General features: G+C 42.8%; 5 protein-coding genes across 8 annotated transcripts in view; 1 reads left to right on the top strand and 4 right to left on the bottom strand.

Moving 5' to 3' along the window:
- elmo2 (engulfment and cell motility 2) overlaps positions 1–846 on the bottom strand; it is a 70,812-nt gene extending 69,966 nt beyond the window's left edge. The window contains exon 1 of one of the 2 annotated variants that reach the window (XM_088937124.1): positions 791–846. The gene's annotated coding sequence lies outside the window, so the exon portion shown is untranslated. The remainder of the gene's footprint in view (positions 1–790) is intronic. The other variant, XM_088937123.1, reaches the window with a different exon arrangement.
- Positions 847–2,481: 1,635 nt separating this feature from the next.
- Positions 2,482–5,740, bottom strand: LOC148818057 (heat shock 70 kDa protein-like). Its single transcript, XM_088937110.1, has 2 exons — positions 5,463–5,740; positions 2,482–4,816 (listed from the first exon to the last, which is right to left on the bottom strand). Exon 2 carries the CDS (start codon positions 4,801–4,803, stop codon positions 2,884–2,886), a length of 1,920 nt encoding a protein of 639 aa, XP_088793236.1. The 5' UTR covers positions 4,804–4,816; positions 5,463–5,740; the 3' UTR covers positions 2,482–2,883.
- A 958-nt stretch (positions 5,741–6,698) lies between these two features.
- Positions 6,699–10,021, top strand: LOC148818056 (heat shock 70 kDa protein-like). The gene is made up of 2 exons (XM_088937635.1): positions 6,699–6,774; positions 7,757–10,021. Exon 2 carries the CDS (start codon positions 7,783–7,785, stop codon positions 9,724–9,726), a length of 1,944 nt encoding a protein of 647 aa, XP_088793761.1. The 5' UTR covers positions 6,699–6,774; positions 7,757–7,782; the 3' UTR covers positions 9,727–10,021.
- A 1,048-nt stretch (positions 10,022–11,069) lies between these two features.
- On the bottom strand, positions 11,070–20,111 carry slc35h1 (solute carrier family 35 member H1). Of its 3 annotated transcripts, none has more exons than XM_088937625.1 (10): positions 19,857–20,111; positions 18,531–18,730; positions 17,315–17,465; positions 16,433–16,496; positions 15,217–15,289; positions 14,433–14,601; positions 14,156–14,239; positions 13,535–13,710; positions 12,559–12,688; positions 11,070–12,125 (listed from the first exon to the last, which is right to left on the bottom strand). In XM_088937625.1, the coding sequence occupies exons 2-10, from the start codon at positions 18,639–18,641 to the stop codon at positions 12,007–12,009; spliced, it is 1,077 nt and encodes a 358-aa protein (XP_088793751.1). In that variant the 5' UTR covers positions 18,642–18,730; positions 19,857–20,111; the 3' UTR covers positions 11,070–12,006. The 3 variants fall into 3 exon arrangements, with proteins under 3 accessions (XP_088793751.1, XP_088793753.1, XP_088793752.1); XM_088937627.1 differs by having other exon boundaries at positions 20,018–20,094; XM_088937626.1 differs by having other exon boundaries at positions 19,895–20,066.
- Positions 20,112–21,646: 1,535 nt separating this feature from the next.
- Positions 21,647–25,570, bottom strand: LOC148818054 (heat shock 70 kDa protein). The gene is made up of 2 exons (XM_088937578.1): positions 25,396–25,570; positions 21,647–23,981 (listed from the first exon to the last, which is right to left on the bottom strand). Exon 2 carries the CDS (start codon positions 23,960–23,962, stop codon positions 22,019–22,021), a length of 1,944 nt encoding a protein of 647 aa, XP_088793704.1. The 5' UTR covers positions 23,963–23,981; positions 25,396–25,570; the 3' UTR covers positions 21,647–22,018.
- Positions 25,571–27,800: the final 2,230 nt, after the last annotated feature.

The following is a 27,800-nucleotide window of genomic DNA, read 5'->3' as shown; positions in this document are numbered from 1 at the left end:
TCAAAGAACTGTGAAAAGATAACAAAGATCATTGCAAAATGCAAGGCAGTATTCGCTGTTATTAAACATAACTGACCTCGTACAGCTGCCCGCAGGATAGTGATTTCTATTAGACGACAGCGACAAGGTGCTTCATTTTTAATCTCTAGGCATAATGCGTTACCTCTCCGTAGAGACAATACCATGTCGCCGATTACTTTCAGTGATGGATTAAGAAGCGTATTTAACAAATAGCACTTTTGTTTATAATACAGAGTAACAAAATTCAGTTTTGTTACAGATGATCTAAAACGTGGCTATAGTTCACTGACTGGCGAATGTGCACCTAGTCGCAAAGCGTTCGACTGAGCAATTCAATCAATAGAGAGGGACCACAAAAAGACGCATGCAACAGATTGGATATTTTACGCCGTCACAAGACTGGGTTTCAAGCATCTTTCCGAAGACAATGTGTGCAAATAAAACAGAAACGCTAACAATACGTTCTGAAAATAATCGTACATGCACATAAGATTAAATGTCACGTTACTTTAAAGAGATCACTCTCCCTTAAAAAAAACATTTAGAGAAACAAAAACATTCCAGTATGAGGCTACTAAATAATGAATCAATTTAAAACTGCCAATAGTGTAGTGAACATTTCTTATTGATAACCGGGGGGTAGCATTTCAAAAATAGTGCAAGACTGGGAACGTTGTGGTGCACCTTGATTACTTCACTTATCAGCAATTAGTCGACAGGATGGTTTTGCAAAGAAAGATAAAGAGCCAATGACTGAAAGACCACTCACCCCATTGATATAGATGCCTCCGCTTTCTCACTCCAGCTGCTGTATGTGCTGCGAGTAACTCGCGGCGTGGTGACACAGAGAAAGGCAACACGCCTTGAGGGCGGGGATACAAGAAATACGGGCAAGTCATTGGCCACAGCGGATGTCCATTTAAAATCACCTATAGCGATTGGATGTGACCTTGTCTTCACCAAAGCAGGAGTAGGTTGCATCCTTTTATCCCTGGACTCCCTGGCAGTGGGAGAAATGGAGGAGAGGTGCTGTAAATGTGACTTATTTAAAATGCACAAAAAGCGAACAAAAATCGTTTGAATATCTTTCCTGAGAGTTACTCTACACTAACCACAGATTATGCAGCTAAGGATTTGTGGGTAGGAGAAGTTTTGAGGGTTGCAGAGGACATTCGAACTTGCGTCCTGGTGACAAAATCCTGAAGTTGAACTCCACCTGCCGTACGAATAAAGAAACATCATCATAGCTTTAAAGGCTTCAAATGAAACAGCTTGATCGGTGCAGAGGTGCTGGAACATTACTGATTCCCAATATTGATTACTAAGCGTCAAAAGAAAATGGGGCGTATTTATTTTCTAGATATATTGATATATTTCTATATTCACGAAATGAATTCATTTCATGTCAATATTTCGCAGATAACTTCAGCATCAGCATAAAGTGCCTGTTCAAGTTGCTGGATGATAGTTTTTCCTGTGTGGATTACAGGATTTTGACTTCCAAGACCAGGAAGCTGAGAGCAGCAGGGAAGACCTCTTGTAATGGGGTTTGAAGCCAAGAGGAAAGCAGACTGTGGCAGGTCTACCTGGCTCCACCACTGTGGGCTGAGTCACTTCACATCACCTGCTCCATGCCTGCCTGCTGATCAGCACCTTTGCAATGATACTGTAATCCTTGACAGGAGTCACTGATGCTTCTTAAATAAGAACAAAAGCACCAGTTTTGTAGGTACAAGCACAGAAGCCTAATCATAGAAAAGTGTTCATAAGATTTAAATATTGATCATATAAAAGGATAAAGAAATAGCAAAAAAGGTTGCTTATTTTGGAAATGTGATGTAAAAACTCTGAAAACACCCAGATGCAAATATAGCTTTTTTTTAATTTGCAGATTTTTCTCAGTTGTCTCATGCCACTCCAGTCCAGTAATAATAACACTATACAGTACACTGCAGAAGAGAGATGTATAATCTAGTGTTTAGATAGACATCTAGAATTTACTCATTTTAAGTGGTGTACATTTAACACAACAGCTGGGTATTATGTGGGATTTACAGTGACATACTGGTTAGCATTGCTGCCTGGCAGTGCTGGGGTCCTAGGTTCTAGCGCACAACTGAGGTGCTCTGCTTTCCTCCCATAAATCAAAGACATACTGATACATTAGCTGGCTTCTGGGAAAACAAACCTTATTGTGTGTGCATGTCTGTGTGTGTGTGCCCTGCAAGATACTAGTGTCCTATCCAGGGTGTATCCTGCCTTGTGCATGTTGCTTGCCAGGATAGGTTCCAGGTTCCCCACAATTCTAAATCAGATAAAGTGGTTAGAAATTATGTATTGCTGAAACTATTATATACTGCTGCAGAACCTGAGCTCAATATATCACCATGTGAAGAAAGTTCCTTAAGCGCACATCTAGACCAGAGTCAATTCCAAAACACTGCAAACTAATCAATGAAATATTTTTAAGAGGTTTATTTAAAGAAATATCAAAAGAACATTTTACAGAATATGAATGTCTGAACAGTACTTTTTGGCAACATAGCAAACAACAATACTTGTTGAAAAAGTGCAGCAAGTGTAGACAAATTATCTCCAACCACAATACTACTTCCACACACTCCCTCATTCCCACAAAATTAAACAGCAGAACATGTAGTAGAAGTTTTAGCCAAAATTAAATTATGCATGGCAACCAGCCTTTGACAATATATGAGATGTGAAATACAAACATCCACATGGATTCAGCTAAATCATATGATGCTCACACAAACACAGGAATAAGTCACTGATCCCCATCATTCTCACAGCACTCTGTCTGAAGAGTCCATTTTTTTAGATTAACAGATCAATCTTGTCCTCTTAATCCACCTCTTCTATTGTGGGCCCTGACCCTGCCTGGGTCTGGCTTCCTCCTGGCATGCCTCCTGGCATCCCTCCCTGGTACAGCTTGGTGATGATGGGGTTACACACTTTCTCCAGCTCTTTCAGCTGGTGCTCGTACTCCTCCTTCTCTGCCAGCTGGTTCGTCTCCAGCCAGGCAATGGTTTGGTTGCATTTCTCAACAACCTTCTTCTTCTCCTCCTCGCTAATCTTGCCTTTCATGTTTTCATCCTCCACACTGCTCTTCATGTTGAAGGCATAGGACTCCAGGGCATTCTTGGCAGCGATCTTCTCCCTCTGGGCATCGTCGTCTGCTTTGTACCTCTCGGCGTCCTGCACCATTTTCTCAATTTCCTCTTTGCTCAGCCGGCCCTTGTCATTGGTGATGGTGATCTTGTTCTCTTTGCCAGTGCTTTTGTCCACTGCAGACACATTCAGAATGCCATTGGCGTCAATGTCAAAGGTCACCTCGATCTGTGGCACACCTCGTGGGGCAGGAGGGATACCTGTCAGATCAAACTTGCCCAGAAGGTTGTTGTCCTTGGTCATGGCTCTTTCCCCTTCGTACACCTGGATCAGGACACCAGGCTGGTTGTCTGCATAAGTAGTGAAGGTCTGGGTTTGCTTGGTGGGAATGGTAGTGTTGCGCTTAATGAGGGCCGTCATGACTCCTCCTGCAGTCTCGATGCCCAACGACAGTGGAGCCACGTCCAGCAGCAGTAAGTCTTGCACATTCTCAGAGGTGTCGCCCATGAGGATGGCTGCCTGCACAGCTGCACCATAGGCCACAGCCTCATCGGGGTTGATGCTCTTGTTCAGCTCCCTGCCATTGAAGAAGTCCTGCAGCAGTTTCTGGATCCTGGGGATGCGAGTGGAGCCTCCAACAAGAACGATGTCATGGATTTGAGACTTGTCCATCTTGGCATCTCTGAGTGCCTTCTCAACAGGCTCCAGGGTCCCTCTGAAAAGGTCGGAGTTCATCTCCTCAAAACGAGCCCTGGTAATAGAGGTGTAGAAGTCGATGCCTTCATACAGAGAGTCGATTTCAATGCTGGCCTGAGAGCTGGAGGACAGGGTTCTCTTGGCTCTCTCACATGCGGTGCGCAGTCTCCTCAGTGCTCTTTTGTTCTGGCTGATGTCCTTCTTGTATTTCCTCTTGAACTCTTCCACAAAGTGGTTGACCATGCGGTTGTCAAAGTCCTCCCCACCCAGGTGTGTGTCTCCTGCCGTGGCCTTGACCTCAAAGATCCCGTCCTCGATGGTAAGGATGGACACGTCAAAGGTGCCGCCACCCAGGTCAAAGATCAAGACGTTGCGCTCTCCTCTCTTGCCCTTATCCAGCCCGTAAGCGATGGCAGCTGCTGTGGGCTCATTGATGATTCTCAGCACATTCAGTCCAGCAATAACGCCGGCGTCTTTGGTCGCCTGGCGCTGGGAATCATTGAAGTAGGCAGGAACGGTGATGACGACATTGGAAACTTTCTGTCCCAGGTACGCCTCGGCAATCTCCTTCATCTTAATCAGGACCATAGAGGAGATCTCTTCTGGGTAGAAGGTCTTATTCTCTCCTTTGTACTCCACCTGCACCTTGGGCTTGCCTCCATCACTGATCACCTTGAAGGGCCAGTGCTTCATATCCGACTGCACAACAGAGTCTTCGTACTTCCTGCCAATCAGACGCTTCGCATCAAAGATGGTGTTATTGGGGTTCATGGCCACCTGATTCTTGGCTGCATCTCCAATGAGCCTCTCTGTGTCAGTGAAGGCCACATAGCTAGGGGTGGTCCTGTTACCCTGGTCGTTGGCGATGATTTCCACCTTGCCATGCTGGAACACCCCCACACAGGAGTAGGTGGTGCCCAGGTCGATCCCAATAGACACTCCCTTGGGTGCAGACATCTTTCTGGTCACTCTGTTACAGTAACAGACAAGGATAATACTGGGTCAGCATTGCAGTCTTTAAAAGTAAGTGAAGCCTCTATGTTTTTCCAAATATTATATTTTTCATATATGGCTTTTATCATTTTTATAATGCGATAGCAGTCAGTTTTGAATAGTTGATAAATCTCTGAAAAAGTACCTAAAATATTTATAAAAAAACGAATAGAATATTTTAATGTATACTTCAATTATAAAACTATAATTAAGATAAATATTTTTCTAATATTTACATGTGGCTACAAGAAAGTGTAACACTTTATTGTAATATTTTGATTATTCTTTATAAACACCTCGCCAATAAATCATTGTATAAATGAAAAATTATAGTCTGTATTTGAAAACGAAGTGCATTTACATGCATTTAATCTATGGATTATTGAAATCTATTGAAATGATAACTTTTTTTTATCATCCTCAGCTTGAAAAAGAAGAATGCCCAAGGTCAAAGTAATCAAGTGAACATTGTACCAAATCAGAAATAGGTCCAAAAAGTCCAAAATGAATACATCCTGAACCGGACGGGTCTCTTGTATTCCTAAAGTTACAGGTCTAAAACATGATGTAACAATGTCATGAAATTCAAGAACGATTAAGTCAGAAAGGCAAGATGAACTTACAAAAGCGGTTACTCTTCCTAAGGGTTAAGGACGGGCGATTCGTTGGGAGGCTGTGCTTTCCCCTCGGTCAGTCCGTCTGGGCTTCAGCGCTGCGCTCTGGCTTGCGAGCGGAGCGGCGTCTGGTCTATTATACCCAGCGCCCCGCTTCCAGAACAATCCAGTCAGTTCGCCGCGCTTCGCCGTCTCTCTCCGGGCAGCGGCGCCGCAGAAACATCCAGGGGCTTCGGTGCGAGTCCGCGGCTTTTACCGGGACCGATGAGCTCGGTGCGATTCTCTCGTAAAGCTTATTAAAAAAGAAAAAAGAAGTATTTTATTCGCAAAGATGAACCGACGTGACTGTACTTTTAGGCTCCAGACACACTATTTTAAAGTTTTAACCTTCCTAACAACTTTTTTTTTTTAATCGGAGATGTGTTCTCTTAAAACGACAAGAAAACAAAACGAATGTTGTTGATTTGTCACATAAAAGAGATGCAAATAAGAGTGGAGTTATCATCACATTATTATTATTATTATTATTATTATTATTTGCAGTAGTAGTCCTGGTGGTGAAAATATAGATTTATGTAGTGAGGATCTCAAAACATTAAGTCGTAGTATTCGTTCATTCTCTATTATAAGATATCGTTGGATGTTAATTATAAAACTTTGGAACTGTAGGTCATGTATTTCTAAACTTTGAATATGTTGGTCTTGATTTCCTTTTTTTTTTTGTTTAAAATTGGGGTTGACAACTGGTGACGCTACGAGACACAAAACGTTTTCAAGTTTCCTATCATTTGAGATAAATTACCAGACTGATCAAGAATGAATTTCTCGGTTTAACGAAGAACAGCGCTTTAACACAGTAATTCAGCACTATAAGTACAGCTGCAAATTCAATATTTGCGGAGGTGGACAGTTATTTACCTGGGATCACTAATGAACAGTAAATTCGTCGTAACGATTTGAGGTCTGTACGTTATGAATGACTGACTTCAGCTCCAACCGTGTTCGTTCATTGGTTACCTTGTCTGGAAAGTGTACATTTGCCGGCGCTCCGATTCGTCAGTAACTTCCGGTCCTTTCGAGAACATTCTCAACGGTTCGCCTTGATTTGTCGTCAGAGACGACACATGGCTACTGTTGTCAAGGTAAACAAAAACGTGCGTTTTTATTGGTCATGACTTTACCAGAGGATTCTGGAACAGCGGATGGCGAGTTAAAAGCCAGGCTGCGGCTACAGTACGTACCAGAGTCAAGTGCACTGGAGACCTGAAGTTGCGCCGGACAGGAGCTGGTCAGGGAGCTTTAGTGGAGACGAACACAGACGGTAAGATCCTGCGCAACATTAGAAACTTTATTATAAACAATGATGCGTACGACTTGGAACTTTTCAGTGTTTAATTTAAATGGATTCATATTTGTATGACAACGTAGTTGATAAAACAAAATAGGAAAAGTGGTGATGTTTTAATTCTGCTAGTATTGGTGCCTTTTCTAACGGTGACTTGTAAAACAAGAATGGCTTATCGTGTGTTGAATTGTACCTTGGCGAATAACGTAATAGCACCCGACTATAGCACGTAATCGACTAAATATTTCATAAAGACATAACGTTGTTTGATTCTTGTGTAATCCTGTTTGGATTATAAATGCACTACGAAGTTGATTTTTTTTATATATTCAGAGAGCTGTCTGTTTTTGTCCGACATCTGTCTGATTTGCTTTTAACTTCAAAGCGTCAAATACTACGCATACAAATTAATTTCTGTCTGTGGTCATTTGGTAGTTTTAATTGTATGAACACGGAAAACTAATAAATACAAGCCGTTTATCGTGGTGAAAAGGAGGATTATGATTATTTAGAGAAGATAATTTCGTAATTTGGTGAAGTAATTTTCACCTTTTAGTGTAGTCTGCTATGCTCTGCTATGCTCTGAAGCTGCTGCACGTTATCCTGGTCGGTAATGCACTTCAGAATGGTTAAAAGTAGCTTCCTCCCATCTGTAAAATGTGATGTTATAGTAAATATGCCCTGTGTGTAATTTAGTCAGGACAGCAGGGTTAACACTTTATGAACAGGGACAAATCCCTTTTTTGATGTTTAAGGGCAGATATAAAACCGATGTCTCAAATTTTGAATATAAATTATTTATTTGGTCACCTTATTCATAGAGAAAGGTCACATCACTCTCATTTGTAAATCATGTAGACCCATGCACTGCACTTCATTGACTGTACTGTTTTTTTAAATACAATATGTATTATGCACCTTGATGATTTGAACAGTAAAATTTACTCTGTATTTACAGAGACACAATACAGAGTAACTACAAGAATGTCTGCACCCAAGGGAGTGTCTATTGGGATCGACCTGGGCACCACCTACTCCTGTGTGGGGGTGTTCCAGCATGGGAAGGTGGAGATCATCGCTAATGACCAGGGCAACAGGACCACCCCTAGCTATGTGGCCTTCACTGACACAGAGAGGCTCATTGGAGATGCAGCCAAGAACCAGGTGGCCATGAACCCCAATAACACCATCTTTGATGCGAAGCGGCTGATTGGCAGGAAGTACGAAGACTCTGTTGTGCAGTCGGATATGAAGCACTGGCCCTTCAAGGTAATCAGTGATGGAGGCAAGCCCAAGGTGCAGGTGGAGTACAAAGGAGAGAATAAGACCTTCTACCCAGAAGAGATCTCCTCTATGGTCCTGACTAAGATGAAGGAGATTGCCGAGGCGTACCTGGGACAGAAAGTCTCCAATGCCGTCATCACCGTTCCTGCCTACTTCAATGATTCCCAGCGCCAGGCGACCAAAGACGCCGGCGTTATTGCTGGACTGAATGTGCTGAGAATCATCAATGAGCCCACAGCAGCTGCCATTGCTTACGGGCTGGATAAGGGCAAGAGAGGAGAGCGCAATGTCTTGATCTTTGACCTGGGTGGCGGCACCTTTGACGTGTCCATCCTTACCATCGAGGATGGGATCTTTGAGGTCAAGGCCACGGCAGGAGACACACACCTGGGTGGGGAGGACTTTGACAACCGGATGGTCAACCACTTTGTGGAAGAGTTCAAGAGGAAATACAAGAAGGACATCAGCCAGAACAAAAGAGCACTGAGGAGACTGCGCACCGCATGTGAGAGAGCCAAGAGAACCCTGTCCTCCAGCTCTCAGGCCAGCATCGAAATCGACTCTCTGTATGAAGGCATCGACTTCTACACCTCTATTACCAGGGCTCGTTTTGAGGAGATGAACTCCGACCTTTTCAGAGGGACCCTGGAGCCTGTCGAGAAGGCACTCAGAGATGCCAAGATGGACAAGTCTCAAATCCATGACATCGTTCTTGTTGGAGGCTCCACTCGCATCCCCAGGATCCAGAAACTGCTGCAGGACTTCTTCAATGGCAGGGAGCTGAACAAGAGCATCAACCCTGATGAGGCTGTGGCCTATGGTGCAGCTGTGCAGGCAGCCATCCTCATGGGCGACACCTCTGAGAATGTGCAAGACTTACTGCTGCTGGACGTGGCTCCACTGTCGTTGGGCATCGAGACTGCAGGAGGAGTCATGACAGCCCTCATTAAGCGCAACACTACCATTCCCACCAAGCAAACCCAGACCTTCACTACTTATGCAGACAACCAGCCTGGTGTCCTGATCCAGGTGTACGAAGGGGAAAGAGCCATGACCAAAGACAACAACCTTCTGGGCAAGTTTGAGCTAACGGGTATCCCCCCTGCCCCACGAGGGGTGCCACAGATCGAGGTGACCTTTGACATTGACGCCAATGGCATTCTGAACGTGTCTGCAGTGGACAAAAGCACTGGCAAAGAGAACAAGATCACCATCACCAATGACAAGGGCCGGCTGAGCAAAGAGGAAATTGAGAAAATGGTGCAGGACGCCGAGAGGTACAAAGCAGACGACGATGCCCAGAGGGAGAAGATCGCTGCCAAGAATACCCTGGAGTCCTATGCCTTCAACATGAAGAGCAGTGTGGAGGATGAAAACATGAAAGGCAAGATCAGCGAGGAGGACAAGAAGAAGGTCATCGAGAAATGCAACCAAACCATTGCCTGGCTGGAGAAGAACCAGCTAGCAGAGAAGGAAGAGTACGAGCACCAGCTGAAAGAGCTGGAGAAAGTGTGTAACCCCATCATCACCAAGCTGTACCAGGGGGGGATGCCAGGAGGCATGCCAGGAGGAGGCTGTGGTAGCCAAGCACGGGCAGGCTCAGGGAATGCCTCCCAGGGGCCCACCATTGAGGAGGTGGATTAAAAGAACTGATACAGGCAAAGTTATATGAAGCTTGTAAGCATGAATGTGATGACAAGACCTGCTACTAAAAACTTTCAAAGATAGTTGTGCAAACATTGCTAAAGAAACATCTGTTCTATAACTGTAGTAATAAGTTGTTATAGAAATTGTGGATTCATTCATTTATGATCATCAAATGTTGTCATCTCTTAAATCTGTGTACAGATGTATGTTTTTGTATTATATTTAAAACGTTTCTCATTTGTAAATCCAAGCACAGTATTTAATTTTTCCTAAAATAAAACAATTAACAGAACCTTCAGTGTTGGTTGTTTCCTGCAGCATACAACCTTTGGAAGTGATGGTAGGGTGGAATGTGGGTCACTGGATTAGACCTAAATATGCTCTGCAACAGAAGTTGTGTTGCCCTCCATGCAATTCCTGCATTCAGGTAAAATATATTTCACAATTATGCATTGTGGTGTACAGGGTTTCATAAGTTTGACCAGAGAACTCCCTTTCAGAAAACATGCCCTCCATACTGTAGGTGTCTGCAGTGAAAAGATTTATATTGTAATATTTTGTGGGATGAGCACTCCTTAAAAGTTGCCTTATGTGCATTATAGTAATCCTGATGTAGACATGGTAAAATTGACCCGTTAATAGTACTTCACAACAGAAGGGGTCAGTAATGAAGAAACAAATGCTGCTGCTCTGCTTTTTAGGTAGGGAATCAAATTGACTTTTTTTACAGCTGGGTCTGAGGTTTAGCTCTAAAGTATTAAGTAAAAGTTTTTTACTCATATCCAGCACAATCTTTTTAAATTACAAAAGGCCCGTGATGTATTATGGTGTTTGGTGGTCAGCACAAAAGAAATACTGTAAAGCAACAAGGTTATTTAGCCTATAACCAAGTGTCACAAAGAATGTAAGAGAACCTTATTTTCCCAGGTGCCAATTGTTTAAAAAAATCCCACTAAAATGTCACATTAACCCAATTACGACGTTTAACACCAAATAGGAAAAGAATACTACTGGCATCACCTAATTAGTTCACCTTCCAGTGCAATGGAATTGTCTCTTTCTGACCAACACTACTATCTCCATTCTCTAACATGGTCCCCTCTATTTTAAAATAACCATAAAGCATCCTGCCACAGATGCCCATTGGACCTTTAATCTTAGTAAATCCAGTAAGGACAACATCTGGAAATAAATGCAGTTCTGAATATCTCCAACCCAGCACATATTACTGCTCTCACTACCTCACAGGTAAGGAAAGGGGCTCAGGCTTGTGCCGTCTGATCTGTCTGTGCTGTTAAATCTAGAATAAGAAAACAGCTCACACAACACAGTGCTCTCATATGATGGTGCCAGTGTTACGCAAGGTTTATTTTGTAATGAAACCAATAAAACCAGCAACCTTGCTAAGGAACATCGTTGCTTCAGCTTGCTGCAGCTGCAAGCATGAAAGTCTTGCTAAAGAGATACAAAAATCTAATTGGCCCTTCATTACAGCTGCTATCTGACTCAGAAAGAAACAAAAAATCTTATTACTCTTCCCAATGGCGGGCAAACAAAATTGGACATTCTCAAGTGTGCTAAAACATTAAATTTGCTAGTTGGCAATATTCTCTTAAAAGACTAAAGAAGGTAGTTTATGTGCAGATTATAACTAAAACTGCGCGTTTAAAAAATATATTTTAAAATGGTTGTGATAATGAAACATCAGAATTGATCGAGATGTTTCTTGATATAGATCTATCACAGTTCAGTTATACATGCAAAGAGGTAAAAATCAGACAAAAGCAAATAAACATAATAGCAAATCACCATTGTATTTGCAAGGTTTATACTTTCTGTGAAGTATCATCTCTCATACTTACATTTAACAGCAGCAAAAAAATATCTATCATTTCTCTGGTTCCACTTAAAAACACTCACCAATAAAATGAGGTAATTGGATACAGGAGAGAAAAATGGTTTAGCCTTGGTAAAACCAGTCCACTGTACTTGAAAGTAATAATGGCAAAATGTGAAAGTCAGCACCTGATCTGCCACACAGACCAGGCCTACCATTAGGTACCATTTTTGGCATTTAAGTCATTATAAGGCAAAATCCCAACCAAGCAGCAAAGTGCCTTGCAGTTTATCTAATGGACACAGACTCTACAAGACCCAGACTGTTCATATCCTGTTACCCAGGGCTCAGAGACATCTGTCCAGCACAGGGTCCTGAAATCAGGAGCCTGCAAGACTCTTCACCGTACCAAGCTAGACATGATCCTGGCAGAGTCTTCCTCAGTGTACGATCTCCCGCTCATCGCCCTCCTCTTCTCCCTCACTGTGGTGCAGGAGAGGCAGCTCCAGTTCAGGGGCCCCACCTTTACTAGTCTGCAGTCGGCTCTGGGAGACCTTTCCTGCAAGACATAGGCTGTTAACATTACCGAGGCAATACTGGAAAAGCCAACCCGCCCTAAGAAACAAACCACAGGAGACCCACATTTAGGGTGTCCATATTCTTGAAAGAAAAGGACAAAAAGATTGAATTCTGCAGTGAGTTTGAAGCCAAAATTCTCAAGACAGTAGAAGGGGTCAACAGCAAAAAATTAAAAATAAATCAAGAGTGGTATTTATTGATTTTGACCGATCCTTTTTTGCTCTAGACAGCACCCTATTCAGGCCAGATGGCGCTCATAGGGACTTGTTATTCCTTAAGTGTTTATGGACTTTACATTCTTGATTTCTGTATTGAAGAGGAAAAAAAAGGTTGTTTGGTATTCTGCAGCTTTGAGAGCCATTTTATACAAGAAATATGAATCCGACATACTCAAATCAAGAGAAATCCCTTACCCTTGGAGTAATAGGTCTTGAGCCCCACATGAAGAGAGATGCCCGAGAGACAGACGGCAAAGCCCAACCAGTTAACAAGACTCATCCTGTCTCCCATGAGTGCTGCAGCCAGCAGCAGTGTGCACACTTCCTGTGGACAAAGGAGAGAAAGGTCAACACAGCAGACATTCTGAATATTAAAGAACAAGTAGTAGGGTTGAAGAAAACAAGTAATGGTTCGTTTAATTTGTTTCTATTGTCCATATTGATTAACTTTCATGGATTTGGTGCTGCAGTTCAGTGTACAGGTGTGCACTCAGGTCTATAATACCTATATCGACCTAATACCGTTAAAGAACTATCCACAAATATGCACACCACTCTCTGGAGCCATTCTATGAATCGTTCAAAGTTATGGATAAAATATCCCATTAACATTGGCATGTTTAGAATTTAATCCACACACCATGTACAAAAAATCTGTGGATCTCAAGATATTTCATTCTTAATAGTGTTACACTAATGTTACACTACTTAAATAGTGTTATCCCGGTATCCTGGCCACATTTCTTATTGGCCTTTAACAATCATGGCCTCCTAATAATCCATATCTATAAATTGGCTTTATCACTCTGCTCTCCTCCTCATTGATAGCTGATGTGTGGTGAGTGATGTTATCCAGGTGGGGCTGCACATTGGTGGTGGTGGAGGGGAGCCCCCACTACTTGTAAAGCACTTTCTTTGGGTGGAGTGTCCAGAAAAGAGCTATATAAGTGTAAGGAATTATTATTACATGTTCTTTCCATATTTGGACAGTTTATTTCTCGGTTGTCTGTATGCATCTGACACCCACAGAAATTGCACTGACTGGCTAAGGTACTGGAATGTGCTCAAGCAACACGTGTGTTGTACAGTATTGTGGTGCCTGTTGCTGTGCCCACACAATGTTCCTCCCACTCAGTTCGGAGTGTGTGAGAGACACTGGTCATTGGCTCACCTTGAAGATGCCGGCGATGGAGAGAGTGAGGCTGGAGGTTTTGGAGACGAGCAGGAACTCGGAGAAGCCCAGCCCGAAAGCCAGGCACCCTCCTACAGACAAGGTCAGTAAGGAGTAGAGCAGGGGGGGCAGTTCACTGACCCGGAACAGCTTGACAGACACACACAGACTCAGCCCTGGAGAAACATTCATTCACAAATCAACTGCAGATCAAACCTGATCGTAAATACTTCATACAGTGATATGAAAATAAAAAACTTTCTTCATAATACTACTAATCTAATAAACACACTCGGTGATATTAGATAGGGAGGTGATAAAATGTAACAATTATCTCTGGGGAAAAAAAGTGTATGAACAGAAACAACAGCAGATCTTATATTGCAACTAACATTTTAACAAGCCTTTTCTGTTTTTAGAGATACCTGCCAAACATCAAACAAATTAAAGGAGAAATTCAGGAACAGCGATATTAATATCCATCAAATTGATCCATCAAATTATTAAAGAACAAGTAGTTCAGTTTGCTGATATGAGAGAAAGAGCACAGAGTACACAGATATGATCCTTCCTCCTTTCAGAACCAGTGCTTGACTGCTCCACTGGAGGGCACCATCTTACCTTCATTGTAGAGGAAGAGTGGAAAGAGTCCGATAAGCATGAGGGGCTGTAGATGGTACATGGTGTCCACTGGGTTCTGCAATCCTGCAAAACAACAGCCCCCTTACACAACAGACTAGTAAACAGAGCTGTTTGTACTGGGGAAGTTAAATAAACACATTCTGATTTTGACTATTCAGTAAAGTGCTCTTCTGTGTCTCAGTGGGACAATGCAGTAGTGCAACAGCCTGACAGCACCTTCAGGATTGGCGCAGCATTTCTGGGCTCAGTAACTCACCCAGCTCTGCCTTCTGCATGAGGATCTGCGTGAGGGTCCAGCGGATTCCTCCAATGAACGAAGCCAACAAAACCAGCACGAAGCCCTCCATGTTGAACTGGGTTGACTCGTAAGTGAACATGAAGAGGCCGCTGGCAATCAGGAGCACTACTGCAATCAGGAATGGGTTCTGCAGGCAGTGACAGGGTCAGAACCACAGGCAATGAAGACAAGTATGGCTTGATCACATACGCATCCAAACTGACCTCCATTTTATGCCCAGTACTGTGCTCTTTTACATCCATGAGCATGTAGCAGTTGCGAACTAAGGTTGTACAGCTTCTGTCTTGGAAGCCATCAATGATGTTCTATTAATTTTGTCTGAAATCTGTATCTTCCTTTACCTCATTATGAGCTTAGTCTGTGCACTTTTAGTTCATCTCCTAATAAACAAATACCTATACACACTAAAGAACACAAGGGACTTATGCATTTTTAAAGGTTGGCTCAATTTCTATTTTTTTTTACCATTTATATATTAATGTTCTAAAGAGAACACACTGCAACACTGCTGGCATGCGATTAAAATGATCAAACTAAATTAGACCAGTTTTGAAGTAGCTACTCAACATCAGGTTTAAAATTATCTGTAGATATTCAGTTTTGTTAAGTAAGGATTCCTTATGCTTAAATCCTTCACAAACAAAGAAACATACACACAGTCTTGACTATTGCAGGTGTTCATTATACTAATCATTCAGTGCATTGTCACAGCCTCGATATTTTTTCCCGAGGGCAAACATACCGGCTCCTCTAGTCTGAAGACAAGCGAGAAGAAGAGGATAAACAAAACAGCTGAAGACTTGGTCATTGTGTACCTGAAATGAAGGAAAAGGGAATGGACATCAATTATTTCAAACACGGCATTACCACACCTGTCACTTTAACAACACTGTTATCAAATCAGAAGGTTTCGTAATAAAAAATAATAATAATTTGTCCCCCTTCCCCAGAATAGTTCCCCAAGACGAATTATGAATTATTTCATATTTGAGGGACAAGGACTCTGTCCACTGCTAAATGGGAAAACAAAAAGCCCATCCTCACAGCTTTAAAGACTGTTGACTTCAGTGCTCTGTGCAGGTTTTCCAAACCAACTCCCACATTACAGAAAACCTCTCACACACCTGCTAGTCACAGGTGGCTACATTGGTTACATCTGTGGCAGCTTTGACGCTTCAGAGAAAGAGAAACTGCCACTGGCACGTTTGGAATTTGAGCACTACTGTATGTGTAACACAAGTCTGCAGTTTTCCTCACTATTTCCAACAACTGGCAAAGAGCAGGCAGTGTGGATCTCAGGATTAAGACTTGGAACACAACTTCAGCTGAGTGCAGTCAAAATTCATTGTCTAGCTGGAAAAGGCTTAAAATACACTCATTAAATGCTAAATGCTGACTTGTGCTGACACATATAAGACTGGGATGGTCACACCTATTTTCAAGCAGAAAAACAAAAACAAAACTAATGTGCATGAGGAAATTAAACCACTTATCACAGTTTAAAGGGCAGCAGGGATGTTATAGTTGAAAAAACAACCATATATTTACACAGTAGTAGCTAAAACGATTTAAATGGCGTTTTTTTTTTTAATCACAGTGTATTCAGCTTTATTCGTTTTGAACTTAAAATAACAATTCAGGGTTTAACCTCAGGGAGTTGAATCCACAGGTGAGTGAGAAGGACTGAAGACCAATGAAGGTGTTCAGATCTCAATGCCAGGCAAGTATGCAGCAGGAACGTCTGCATTCTCCACAAAAGAGCAACGAGACATGCTGAACAACACCTCACACTGGGGGAGAGATCCCTAAATGACTGACGTCAGGAAAAACACCCACACTCCCACCCTAACCTACATCGGGGGAGATCCAGTTTTAAGAAAATAACACATGTTGGGGCATTCCCACAGTCATGGTGTGTCACGTGTTACTAGTACCCCAGCTCAGCCCCCCAGACTTACAGGCTGATGGTGATGAACAGAAAGCTCCAGTTGGACAGGCCAATATCCAGGGCCGTGGCCACAGCTAAGACAAAAAAAACAACAAAAGAAAATGATATCCTCATCATATCCTCGCTTCTGTTCTTCCACTAGCTCAAGGCATTCCAGATTGCCAATTGAAAGATTAGTAAATGACAAAAAGTGGCACAATTACGAATACAAACTAAGTAGAATTTTATGCACCCACTAAATTCACATATGATGTATCAAATGTAACAGATTAATTAAAAAAAGCATCTAGCTTCAACAGATGTACTTAATTCATTATAGCATCAGTATAGCTAAAAAAGATTTCACTATTTGTATAACCATATGGATCTAGTTCACAATTCAATAAATAAGGATAGTCAGGCAGCCCTCTTACTGCTCAGTAAAGTATCCTAGATAAAGTGTTTCTTAGAGCATTCCAGTGGGAAAGAAGGCCAAAGTCCTCAGAGAACAATGCCATCCAGATCTGGACTTTACCCAACGTGTGATAACTCCCGAACAGCCTGCACAACACGTCTTAGAGACGCTGAACAAACTCTGGGCTAAAGAGGAGCTGCATCCGAGCAGTGTGGCACTCATTCCCTTGTCAAGCTTCTGCGGGACTGGCTTTTCCCCAAGTCTGAATGTCTCTGGGAATGCAGGAGCCCAGCAATAACAGAGATCTCTTAAATCAAATTCATATTGACACAGAAACACCCTTCAGCATCATAGCATCTTCTGAAAGCAAACTGTTTCTATTATGAACGTGAATGTTAACTAGAGAGCCATCACACGTCATGAATGCGTTCATCTATCTCCTCTCTTGTGTACAGAGAGCCGCCTCATCACTGCTGGCGCTTGAGCCACATCCCGCACCTGTGGGAGCCACCTTGGTGAGGTACTGTGTCCAGGACAGCAGCACGCGGGGCTTGCCTGTCCAGCACTGCATGGCGGCCCGAGTCAGAGCCGATAGGCAGAAGATCATGACGAGGTGCACCAGCGTCATGAAGAGGGGGAAGTGGAAGCCCTGCCAAGAGAGAGGAACACACACGTGACCCCCAGGCTGCCCTGCAGCGTGCACCAGCACTGCCGTCACAGAGGAGGCTGAGCAGGCAGGCCAGGGCATGGAGAAGCCCGCGTACACAGTATTTACCTCTGTTACCCCAGCACCTTCACAGATGTAACTGACTGACAGCAAACAGGTCAACAGCAAAGAACAGAAAGACTAAAATGTGCTCGTCAGCTTATGACCTGGGCAGATACACAACTGCAACTAACGGTGACTAATTCTATAGTCACTTTACATTAAAACAAAACTGTCATACTAAATCAATACTAGCATCACAGGATGCCCTGTGTTTTCCTTTGTACATTTTTGAGAACCTAGTTTATCAATCACAGGAGCGATAGAAAAGTATTTAGTCATGGATTTATTCTTCTTGTGAAACTGCTGAAGAACAGGTACAGCACTGTACATGAGCCTCATCTTTAAACATTGAACGGAATACACTTACACCTACGGTTGCCTTACCGTTACTGTTATTGCCGGTCGACTGTTGAATCTTTAAGCATAAAACCCTCAAAAGCGTTTAGCCTGTGCTTACATCAAATATATTTGAATTTGGAATTACACAGCAAAATGCGGGAAAATGTATCATTTGAAGGGAAGGAGAAACAGACCGCATTTCTGTGTCAGTGCACACGGGCATGAGTGTAAAGAGGACGGCACACAAGCCACAGCTAACAGAGTGAAACATTTATGAAGAGAGTCTTGTTGCTGGCAACGTGTGAGCATCATTATATTGTTTATTGTAAACATCTCATTTATATGCAACATTATCTCATTTAAACACAAATATTGCAATATTTCAATGCAATATTGTCTCATTTGAATGCAAAACATTTTACTGCTAATAAGCTTTTGCACATCTCAGGTGGCGGTTCACTCGCAAGCCGAGATCCACTTGGCAGGAGAGGAATAATTCAGCACTGCTCAGCCTGGCCGATCTTGTTTTTAGGCTGGGAGACGTCTATCGAGTACACGCTACTGCGCCAGGCCCCGAGGCCGCCCCGCGTTCACTCAGCCTCCTACCTTCATGAGCCACTTGTTGTAGAAGGTGATGCCGATGGAGAAGACGTAGTAGAAGAGGACGAGGCCCACTGTGCGCGCAGCCCTCAGCAGGAGCTGCAGGGGCAGGACCATGGCTGCCACTGCGCGTTAGGAGCCGCGCCGGGAGGGAAAGGCCATGGCGCCTCGTCCGGTGCGCTCAGCTCTCCCTCACCCGGCTGCCGCTGAAGGACAGGTCATGAGGGCATCAGGAAAGGGAATACGCACCGCAGAGTCACTCGGCCTCTACTTGAGCCCAGAGCAGGGGAACACCATCCGCTATTGCAATATAACCCAACCATCCCGGCCACAAACTGCGCTCTGTCACAGCAAGGACCGCCGGACTCAAGACCAGCTTCTACCCTGCTGCAGTGTGCATCCTCAACAACAGCTAACGCCAGGGCCCCAGACTCAATACACTCCTGCACTCAGCACTTTTTACATAGTCTACCCCACCTTTTTTTCCTGTCTCACTACTACATATTTATTTATTGTTCCACAATATATTTATTGTTCCTGTTGTCTACACTGTGTAGGGCTGTCTGTTGTACTGTCTGTCCCGAGAGATCAGCGCGATTAAGAATTCCAATGTACTGTACGTGCACATACAGTATGGCACTATGCACATATGGCACTTTACTGTCTGTCGGGACCAGAAAGCCAGGGCTTTAAAGAGTGACCTCTTAAGGAGGGTTTCAGAGGAGAGGGAGGGAAGAATTTCTGTTAGAAGCCGCATTAGACCGCCCAAGACTGATGAGTGATGACGGCAGAGAGACTTTCAATCCGGAATCGAAAGGGACATGGCCCGTTTGTCTCCCTAGGAGCAGGACGTGAAGAGTGGCCTACGATAGAGCAGTACGTGCTACATTACTACTCTGAAACCATTCAGGACATAAAGGGAGCAGGTGAAAAAAAAAACAGCACTATGGTCTGGCTTTACTTGTGCAAACCGAGTTCTTATTTACATGTGATGCAGTGCTACTGTAAACTCACGATAGCGGACACTTTATCGGCCCGCTGTGAAAGTCCGAAGTGAATGACAATTCACCAGTGTCGGATAATAATTGACCGATTCTGTTCACTCACAGTTATTTTATCAGCCTAACATATAACATCCTAATTTGTCCCATTAAATAATTAAAACTAGTGAACTTAAGCTGTAGCCCGGGTTACACATTACAAGTCACACTGCCAGCAGGCAGATACAGAGACATTTCGGACACTGAGTAGTTCTTTCAATCTTATCAAGGAATATAAAACGTATGCTACCATACTGCTAATATAATAAAATCGCTGTGCACCAATATTTACCTGTTGTAGAGGTGGGGCAAATTACAGCAAGTACTTACTGCAGCAGCTGTTTCCTTTCGTGATACCTCGTTAGGCCGTAAAACCGATTAAATACAGGTTATTATCATTGTAACAGCGCGTAAGCACAAGAAGTGATTAAACCACCGTAAAAACTACCGTACAATGTTTAAAGTTTAGTCCTCTTTTCAGGTACATTACATGCGTAGCTCCGTTACCGGCGTGAAGAGAAACGTATTCTGACGTGTCCTGCCGTGCAAAGCATGTTGGGAAGGGCTGCCGCGATAAGTATGGTTACGGCAAGACGTTTACCACCTACCGCCGCCATTGCTGGTTACGGCAGCAAAGATACAGCAGCTTTGGTGCAACACTTTACGGTACTCCCTCTTTCTTAGTTTAAGAAAATTAAGTCCCAGATTGTTTAGGACCACAAAAAAATACTCATCCTTTCATAACGGTTTGAGCGTTTTATATTATAAGGGCAAATCTGACTTCTGAAAGAAATGATGCATCTCTGACTGAATGAAAACCACAATCCAATGTTTTTTTTAACAGAAGGGATAAAAGCATAAAATAGATATTACTGTAACTTGTAAAATCTTGCTTATAAAATAGGAGCACTTTGTCAGTTTGCTGTATTTCCTTTTTTCCATGCAAACAAAATTATACCACTTTAATTGACATTTTCTAGGGATGTATTTTTTTATGTTGTATATCTCGTCACATGAGCAATTGCTACGTGAAGTGTTGTAATTCCCTATTTTTTAAAAAAAAATACAATAAAAGCAAAATATAAATACATAAAATACAAGCAAAATATAGACACGTCAGTTGCGACACAGCAAAGATAGCTTTCGGGTTTGCTACTTGAAATATTATTTTTAAAACAGCTTTGGAAGTGACTGGATTTGACTAATTAAAAGTAATGAAAATGGATTTCAATACATCAGCTTTCTGGGGATTGTAGGGGTTGAGAAAGAGTGGTCTTCACAGTAAATGGTTCAAAACCTATTGACCAGAGGATTAAAGGTCCAAATTATATGTTGTGTACTTTATAATTAAGTCTGTTTGTATTCAAATTTTAACTTTTAAGAGCAGAATAACCTGTCCTGTACTACCAGTTCTGTCTAGTACTCCAGGCCAAATTAAATTCAACATAGGAATCAATTTTCAGGGATTCAAAGCTTTAAGTAATGAAAATAGATTACATGCAAATCAAAGCACTAAGGGGACTCTCTTTCAAAGATCCTAAGAACTGTACAAATTGTTAAAAACATTGGTGGCCTCTGGTATTCTTCTAAGGTGTGATATTGTTTGGCTCAGTCCTCTCTTGTCAGAGGAAACAGTCCACAGAGACGAAGTCCTGAGTAATGGCTGTGTGTTTGGTCAGTGCATCTTTAAATATGTGGGTGTTGCATAAAAAGCAAATAATCCAATATCATCAGTTCACTCAAGTTTGGAGCTGCAAAGTCTTTTTCCAGGTAACACTACAGAATCTAAAAGTCAAGGTTGCTAAAAGACATACACCAAGGCCACCAATACCATACTTAAATATACACTTTCACTATGTTACATCAAACTGATGTTACAACTACACAGTCATTTAGAAAGTCTGTAGTCTAACTACCCATATACACCCACGAAGGCTCCACCACTGTTTTCCTGAAAGGTAAACTGCACATGATACTGGAACTTTTGTTATTCACTATGAATCATCAGGAAATTAAAGTCAAAATGTCAAACACTTTAAAGGTTTGAATTACTTCCAAAATGGGGAAAAAAAGCCATGCAAATTAAGAAAACACTGAATCTTTTATTTGAAAACATACAAAATCCAAAAACAAACAAATATAAAGGGACAAAAACATTTTCAATTTCTCTATTTACATATTGTGTCACACATGCTGTGATAGGTCATATCCCCAAGCCATTACCGACACATTTAATAGTGTCTGAGTATAAACAGCAATTAGCATACATAACTGAAAAAGAAACCTCATCCATCATAAGCAAAAGAACTTGCACCATGTTTCACAGATAATAAAAATCCAAGGACCAGAACATATTACTGAAGATTCACAAGGTTTCCACTTTAATGAAAGAAGTGAAAAACTTTAGTACTGTAAAACAGACAAAATAAATACATCTGTGTTAAACCAGTCCTCTTAATCTACCTCCTCAATGGTGGGCCCCTGGGAGGCGTTCCCTGAGCCTGCCCGTGCTTGGCTACCACAGCCTCCTCCTGGCATGCCTCCTGGCATCCCTCCCTGGTACAGCTTGGTAATGATGGGGTTACACACTTTCTCCAGTTCTTTCAGCTGGTGCTCGTACTCCTCCTTCTCTGCCAGCTGGTTGTTCTCCAGCCAGGTAATGGTTTGGTTGCATTTCTCGACGACCTTCTTCTTGTCCTTCTCACTGATCTTGCCTTTCATGTTTTCATCCTCCACACTGCTCTTCATGTTGAAGGCGTAGGACTCCAGGGCATTCTTGGCAGCGATCTTCTCCCTCTGGGCATCATCGTCTGCTTTGTACCTCTCGGCGTCCTGCACCATCTTCTCAATATCCTCTTTGCTCAGCCGGCCCTTGTCATTGGTGATGGTGATCTTGTTCTCTTTGCCAGTGCTTTTGTCCACTGCAGACACATTCAGAATGCCATTGGCGTCAATGTCAAAGGTCACCTCGATCTGTGGCACCCCTCGTGGGGCAGGGGGGATACCCGTTAGCTCAAACTTGCCCAGAAGGTTGTTGTCTTTGGTCATGGCTCTTTCCCCTTCGTACACCTGGATCAGGACACCAGGCTGGTTGTCCGAGTAAGTAGTGAAGGTTTGGGTTTGCTTGGTGGGAATGGTAGTGTTGCGCTTAATGAGGGCCGTCATGACTCCTCCTGCGGTCTCGATGCCCAATGACAGTGGAGCCACATCCAGCAGCAGTAAGTCTTGCACATTCTCAGAGGTGTCACCCATGAGGATGGCTGCCTGCACAGCTGCACCATAGGCCACAGCCTCATCGGGGTTGATGCTCTTGTTCAGCTCCCTGCCATTGAAGAAGTCCTGCAGCAGTTTCTGGATCCTGGGGATGCGAGTGGAGCCTCCAACAAGAACGATGTCATGGATTTGAGACTTGTCCATCTTGGCATCTCTGAGTGCCTTCTCAACAGGCTCCAGGGTCCCTCTGAAAAGGTCGGAGTTCATCTCCTCAAAACGAGCCCTGGTAATAGAGGTGTAGAAGTCGATGCCTTCATACAGAGAGTCGATTTCAATGCTGGCCTGAGAGCTGGAGGACAGGGTTCTCTTGGCTCTCTCACATGCGGTGCGCAGTCTCCTCAGTGCTCTTTTGTTCTGGCTGATGTCCTTCTTGTATTTCCTCTTGAACTCTTCCACAAAGTGGTTGACCATGCGGTTGTCAAAGTCCTCCCCACCCAGGTGTGTGTCTCCTGCCGTGGCCTTGACCTCAAAGATCCCATCCTCGATGGTAAGGATGGACACGTCAAAGGTGCCGCCACCCAGGTCAAAGATCAAGACGTTGCGCTCTCCTCTCTTGCCCTTATCCAGCCCGTAAGCGATGGCAGCTGCTGTGGGCTCATTGATGATTCTCAGCACATTCAGTCCAGCAATAACGCCGGCGTCTTTGGTCGCCTGGCGCTGGGAATCATTGAAGTAGGCAGGAACGGTGATGACGGCATTGGAGACTTTCTGTCCCAGGTACGCCTCGGCAATCTCCTTCATCTTAGTCAGGACCATAGAGGAGATCTCTTCTGGGTAGAAGGTCTTATTCTCTCCTTTGTACTCCACCTGCACCTTGGGCTTGCCTCCATCACTGATCACCTTGAAGGGCCAGTGCTTCATATCCGACTGCACAACAGAGTCTTCGTACTTCCTGCCAATCAGCCGCTTTGCATCAAAGATGGTGTTATTGGGGTTCATGGCCACCTGGTTCTTGGCTGCATCTCCAATGAGCCTCTCTGTGTCAGTGAAGGCCACATAGCTAGGGGTGGTCCTGTTGCCCTGGTCGTTGGCGATGATCTCCACCTTCCCATGCTGGAACACCCCAACACAGGAGTAGGTGGTGCCCAGGTCGATCCCAATAGACACTCCCTTGGGTGCAGACATCTTGTTTTTTTCAGATTTTCTACAAAACACAAACAGTTCTGTTAACCTTAAGCTTTTCATGACGGAGATCAAATATAATGTCATGACATATCAGAAATTGAATGCAGTTCTTCAAGTCTCAGTATGGTAAAACTAATGAAGCATTCCATTTGTCTAAAAAAGAAATCGTAAAACAAACATTTTTATTAACAAATAAAGTTGAATTATTCAGTAGTTCTGTAAAAGGCCTCCATCAATGCCGTTAAATGGATCTTTTATCCATTTAAAATTGAAATTATGAAATTGTGTAAAAATAGAAATTCTTATAAAAATTTTAAAACTTACTTTTTACATGTAAATGTAGATTTGCAGAGTAAAAAGCTGTGCCTTTAGTAAATATTTAACTTCTTATAGACTAGGTTTACATTCATTTTAGAAGGGCAATATATAATATATAGATTTTTCCACATTGCCCTTTTTGGATGTTTTAACTCATCTCAAAGTTGGGCAGACTGCTTTTTAGAAAACTAAAAGTTTTTAATATCATAAAGGCAAGTGGCACAGATGAATACAGATCAGGCAAGCTAAACGCCAGTTGGGCTCCATCTGTACTTTGTTTTATATTGACCCTTGTGGACACTAAGAAACGCCTATTGTCTTTCAGAAATGGGTATTGAAAGCAACAGGACTGAATGAAATGTTCTACTGCTATACGGGTGGGTTGATGTACTGTATTAATTTTAGCGAACGTTTATAACGCCAAGCATTTGGTGTTAAGCAAGTACAAATTACATGTGCCTTCATACTGAACATTAGCCGATTGCTTCTCAAATGTTTTCGAGACAGCTGTACGATTAATGATAATCGAAATACCCCCATTTCAATGGAGTACAATAATCACATCTACAAGATTAAATCTATACACCGAAGGCAATAACTACATTTCGATAAATTGAAATCTATTAAAAGTAGTACCCGGAGAAGCTTGGTTCACTTCACTGAGCTTAATTTTGAGAGACAGCACTTAGTGAATTTCCTAATAATCGCCACAAGCCACAGAATATTAACGACGATCAAAAAAAAAATCTAAAAGTGGTATATTTCACATTAGAGATTACTAAACATCTGTGACTAAAACCTGACAGCCCATACTTATCTACCGTCACACCGACATGCATTGTAAAACATAGAAAGTCCAGTTAAAAACCACACACCGAAACTGCAATAACAATTTAAAAAGCCTCCAAATTGATATACATACAACTGGCATACGTTCATGTAGTTTCCGGATCTAACAGCAAATGTACTTGCCGTCTGTTTAATATCATCTTAAACTGCCCTGCTGGGATGAATGAAGTATTTTGAATTGAATTAGTAAAATACTTTCCAGTGCGACCCCGGACGGTAGTACAAGAACCAAGCCCGATGTTCATTTAATTCATTTCAAAACTTACCAGATCAGCGAAGGTCTTTCAGCTGCTGAAGAGAGAAACGTCGCCTCGTCAAGCGTCTTGGCTGTCCTCTCACCGGTTTCCACTGCGAAGCGCCCTGAATGAATACCATCACCGAGCTCACGGTCCGCCTTAAATAGTTACAGCGACCCATTCTAGAATCCTCACCGGCTTCGCTAACCAATGACGACGCTTCGTGGTTTCTCTGGCAACTGCTAGAACCTTCCTGCGCTTTCTGGCGCTCGAGAGTCTTTTCTACCCATTCATTCCGTAGTGCTTGTCGGGGGCGCGCGCGTTGGCAGGCGGTCCTCCCACAGCCGGAGGTGCACGCGCTTGGACCCGCTCTAAAGCTGATGCGGATGTCACGACTGCTTTTCTGGCATGTTCTAGCAATTTTTACTGTGCGCTGTCTGTTCAGCACAGTCTATCCCTTGTTTCATACTCTCTGTTGTACAGTACGTTCGGGTTAAATTTTTTTATTACTTAACTACACATTATATGACATTAATGATTGAAATTATTGATTGACTAATGATGTGATTCCTCTATTTGAAGAGGATATACATCTGCTAGTCAGTACTCGGCGTTAAAAGAAACGTAACGTACAACTATAACGCTTCAATTCAGGAAGGTTTTTGTAGCTGTAGCGCCGAAATTATATAGAAGGGAAATTACACAGAAGGAACATTTTATTTAACTCATTAAAGCTTTCGCAGTTAACGGTTAGATACGTTGTTACATAGGTACACTAAGGTGCGTTGTCGTCCTGGACAGTATCCTACTAGGATGGGGGCAGCAGGCGAGGTCCCAGGAATCCATCGGTATTTTGCCATGTAGTCAGTCTGCCATTAATCAATATAAGTGTGGAGAGTTGAATTCGTTGAAAAACGTATTCTTGAAGAAAACCGAGTGCAGAAACATAAGTAGGTCGATTAAAGTCATGGGTTAGTGCCACAGATTTAGGAGCACAGTTACAAGCAGCACAGACGATGACTCTCACCCCCCCTTCGCTTGCGCCGGTTTGTGCCGTTGAAAGTAGCGTTTTTAGCTGCTTTCCTTCCCGAGATATGGCGCTTTTTTCAAAGTTGTACAGTGTGAACTTGTGGTTACAGTACAGTACAGGAAATGCGGTTATTAAATGCAAATTCTCCAAACCACCGAAACAACGAGAGAAATGGAGAAATAAATTGCAGGCATTGTTATCCTCGCTTTCAGTACTTCAGCGCCTGGACTTCTCAGACGGTTACTAGTGTCACGTGACTACCCGGAAAATAAGTCGCTATATCTCAGACGCTGGGAAGCTGTTGTGAACGGCTCAAACCGGCACAATCGGAGCACTAACGAATACGGTGGGTTTCATCATTTGTGCTGTGTGTAGGGGGGAGGCAAATTCACGGAGATGCTCAAGCTGGACTGAAAACCAACAGACTGAGCAGTCAATCTGCGAGGGCCAGGGCAAGGAGCTAGGGCTCTAGAAGTATACTTTCAAGAATTGTTGTATATGGGGACAAATCCAAGCTCCACATTTCGCATCTTGCCGCTTAAAGTACAACACATTGACACAAGAATACCCATAAAAGACTGATGTGTTTTTTTTTAATAAACCCAGTTGTCTCTTAATATCCCTGATGGTCATTGTCGTTATTCCATGCTAAATAAGGCGGTTCCTTTGGGAACAGTCATTTTATTGAGGAGAGCTACAGAATGGCATGTTCAGCATAAATCCTATGGTGACTAAGCTATAAATGTATGATCCCACTCAGGCCAGGAACCCAACTGAACAGAGAAATGTCTTCGTGATCACCTTCCCTGAATAATGAAAGTGACCTCTTCCTTTCACAGAACTTCAGACTGAACAGAGTTGCCAGTGACGCTGTGTGACTCAGGCTTTCTCAGATTTTGAACACTTAGTAAGTGTGTGTGGGCTCAGAGAGTTTAGCCCACACTCCATAGCGGAGGACCGTGATGTCAGAGTTTTCCACGAGAGTTCGCCATGAAACAAGAGCCCTGGGTCTATAAACTCATCTCTGCACCAGAGCGGTAATACAGACAGTGACACTGAGTCTGTCTGAGCCTGATCCAAGAGGAATATGAAAAAGTACACTTGCTCAGGCTTTCTGACAATTTACAAAGATTTATCATTAAAGCTGCTGCATTTCACCACAGTGCAACGTTTGCCATTATATTCACTTTTTAAAGTGCTGGAAAATGTTCTCATTATTTCCTCATGTAAAACCCCAAATCTACAATGAATCAGTCTCCACTATGCACTGTACCATCATCAGCACTTTTTAGTCCCACACTAAGCTAAATAAAATTTTTGAATTTATTCACCAGAACAAACTGTACTCCATATGAATATCACTTAAACATATTTTTTATGATGTGTGATGTATGATTTTTTTAGA

This window comes from Atractosteus spatula, chromosome 19, assembly GCF_055471065.1.
Source record: "Atractosteus spatula isolate fAtrSpa1 chromosome 19, fAtrSpa1.hap1, whole genome shotgun sequence".
In the NCBI taxonomy this organism is placed as follows: Eukaryota; Metazoa; Chordata; class Actinopteri; order Semionotiformes; family Lepisosteidae; genus Atractosteus; species Atractosteus spatula.
This window is presented reverse-complemented; position numbering and strand designations above follow the sequence as displayed.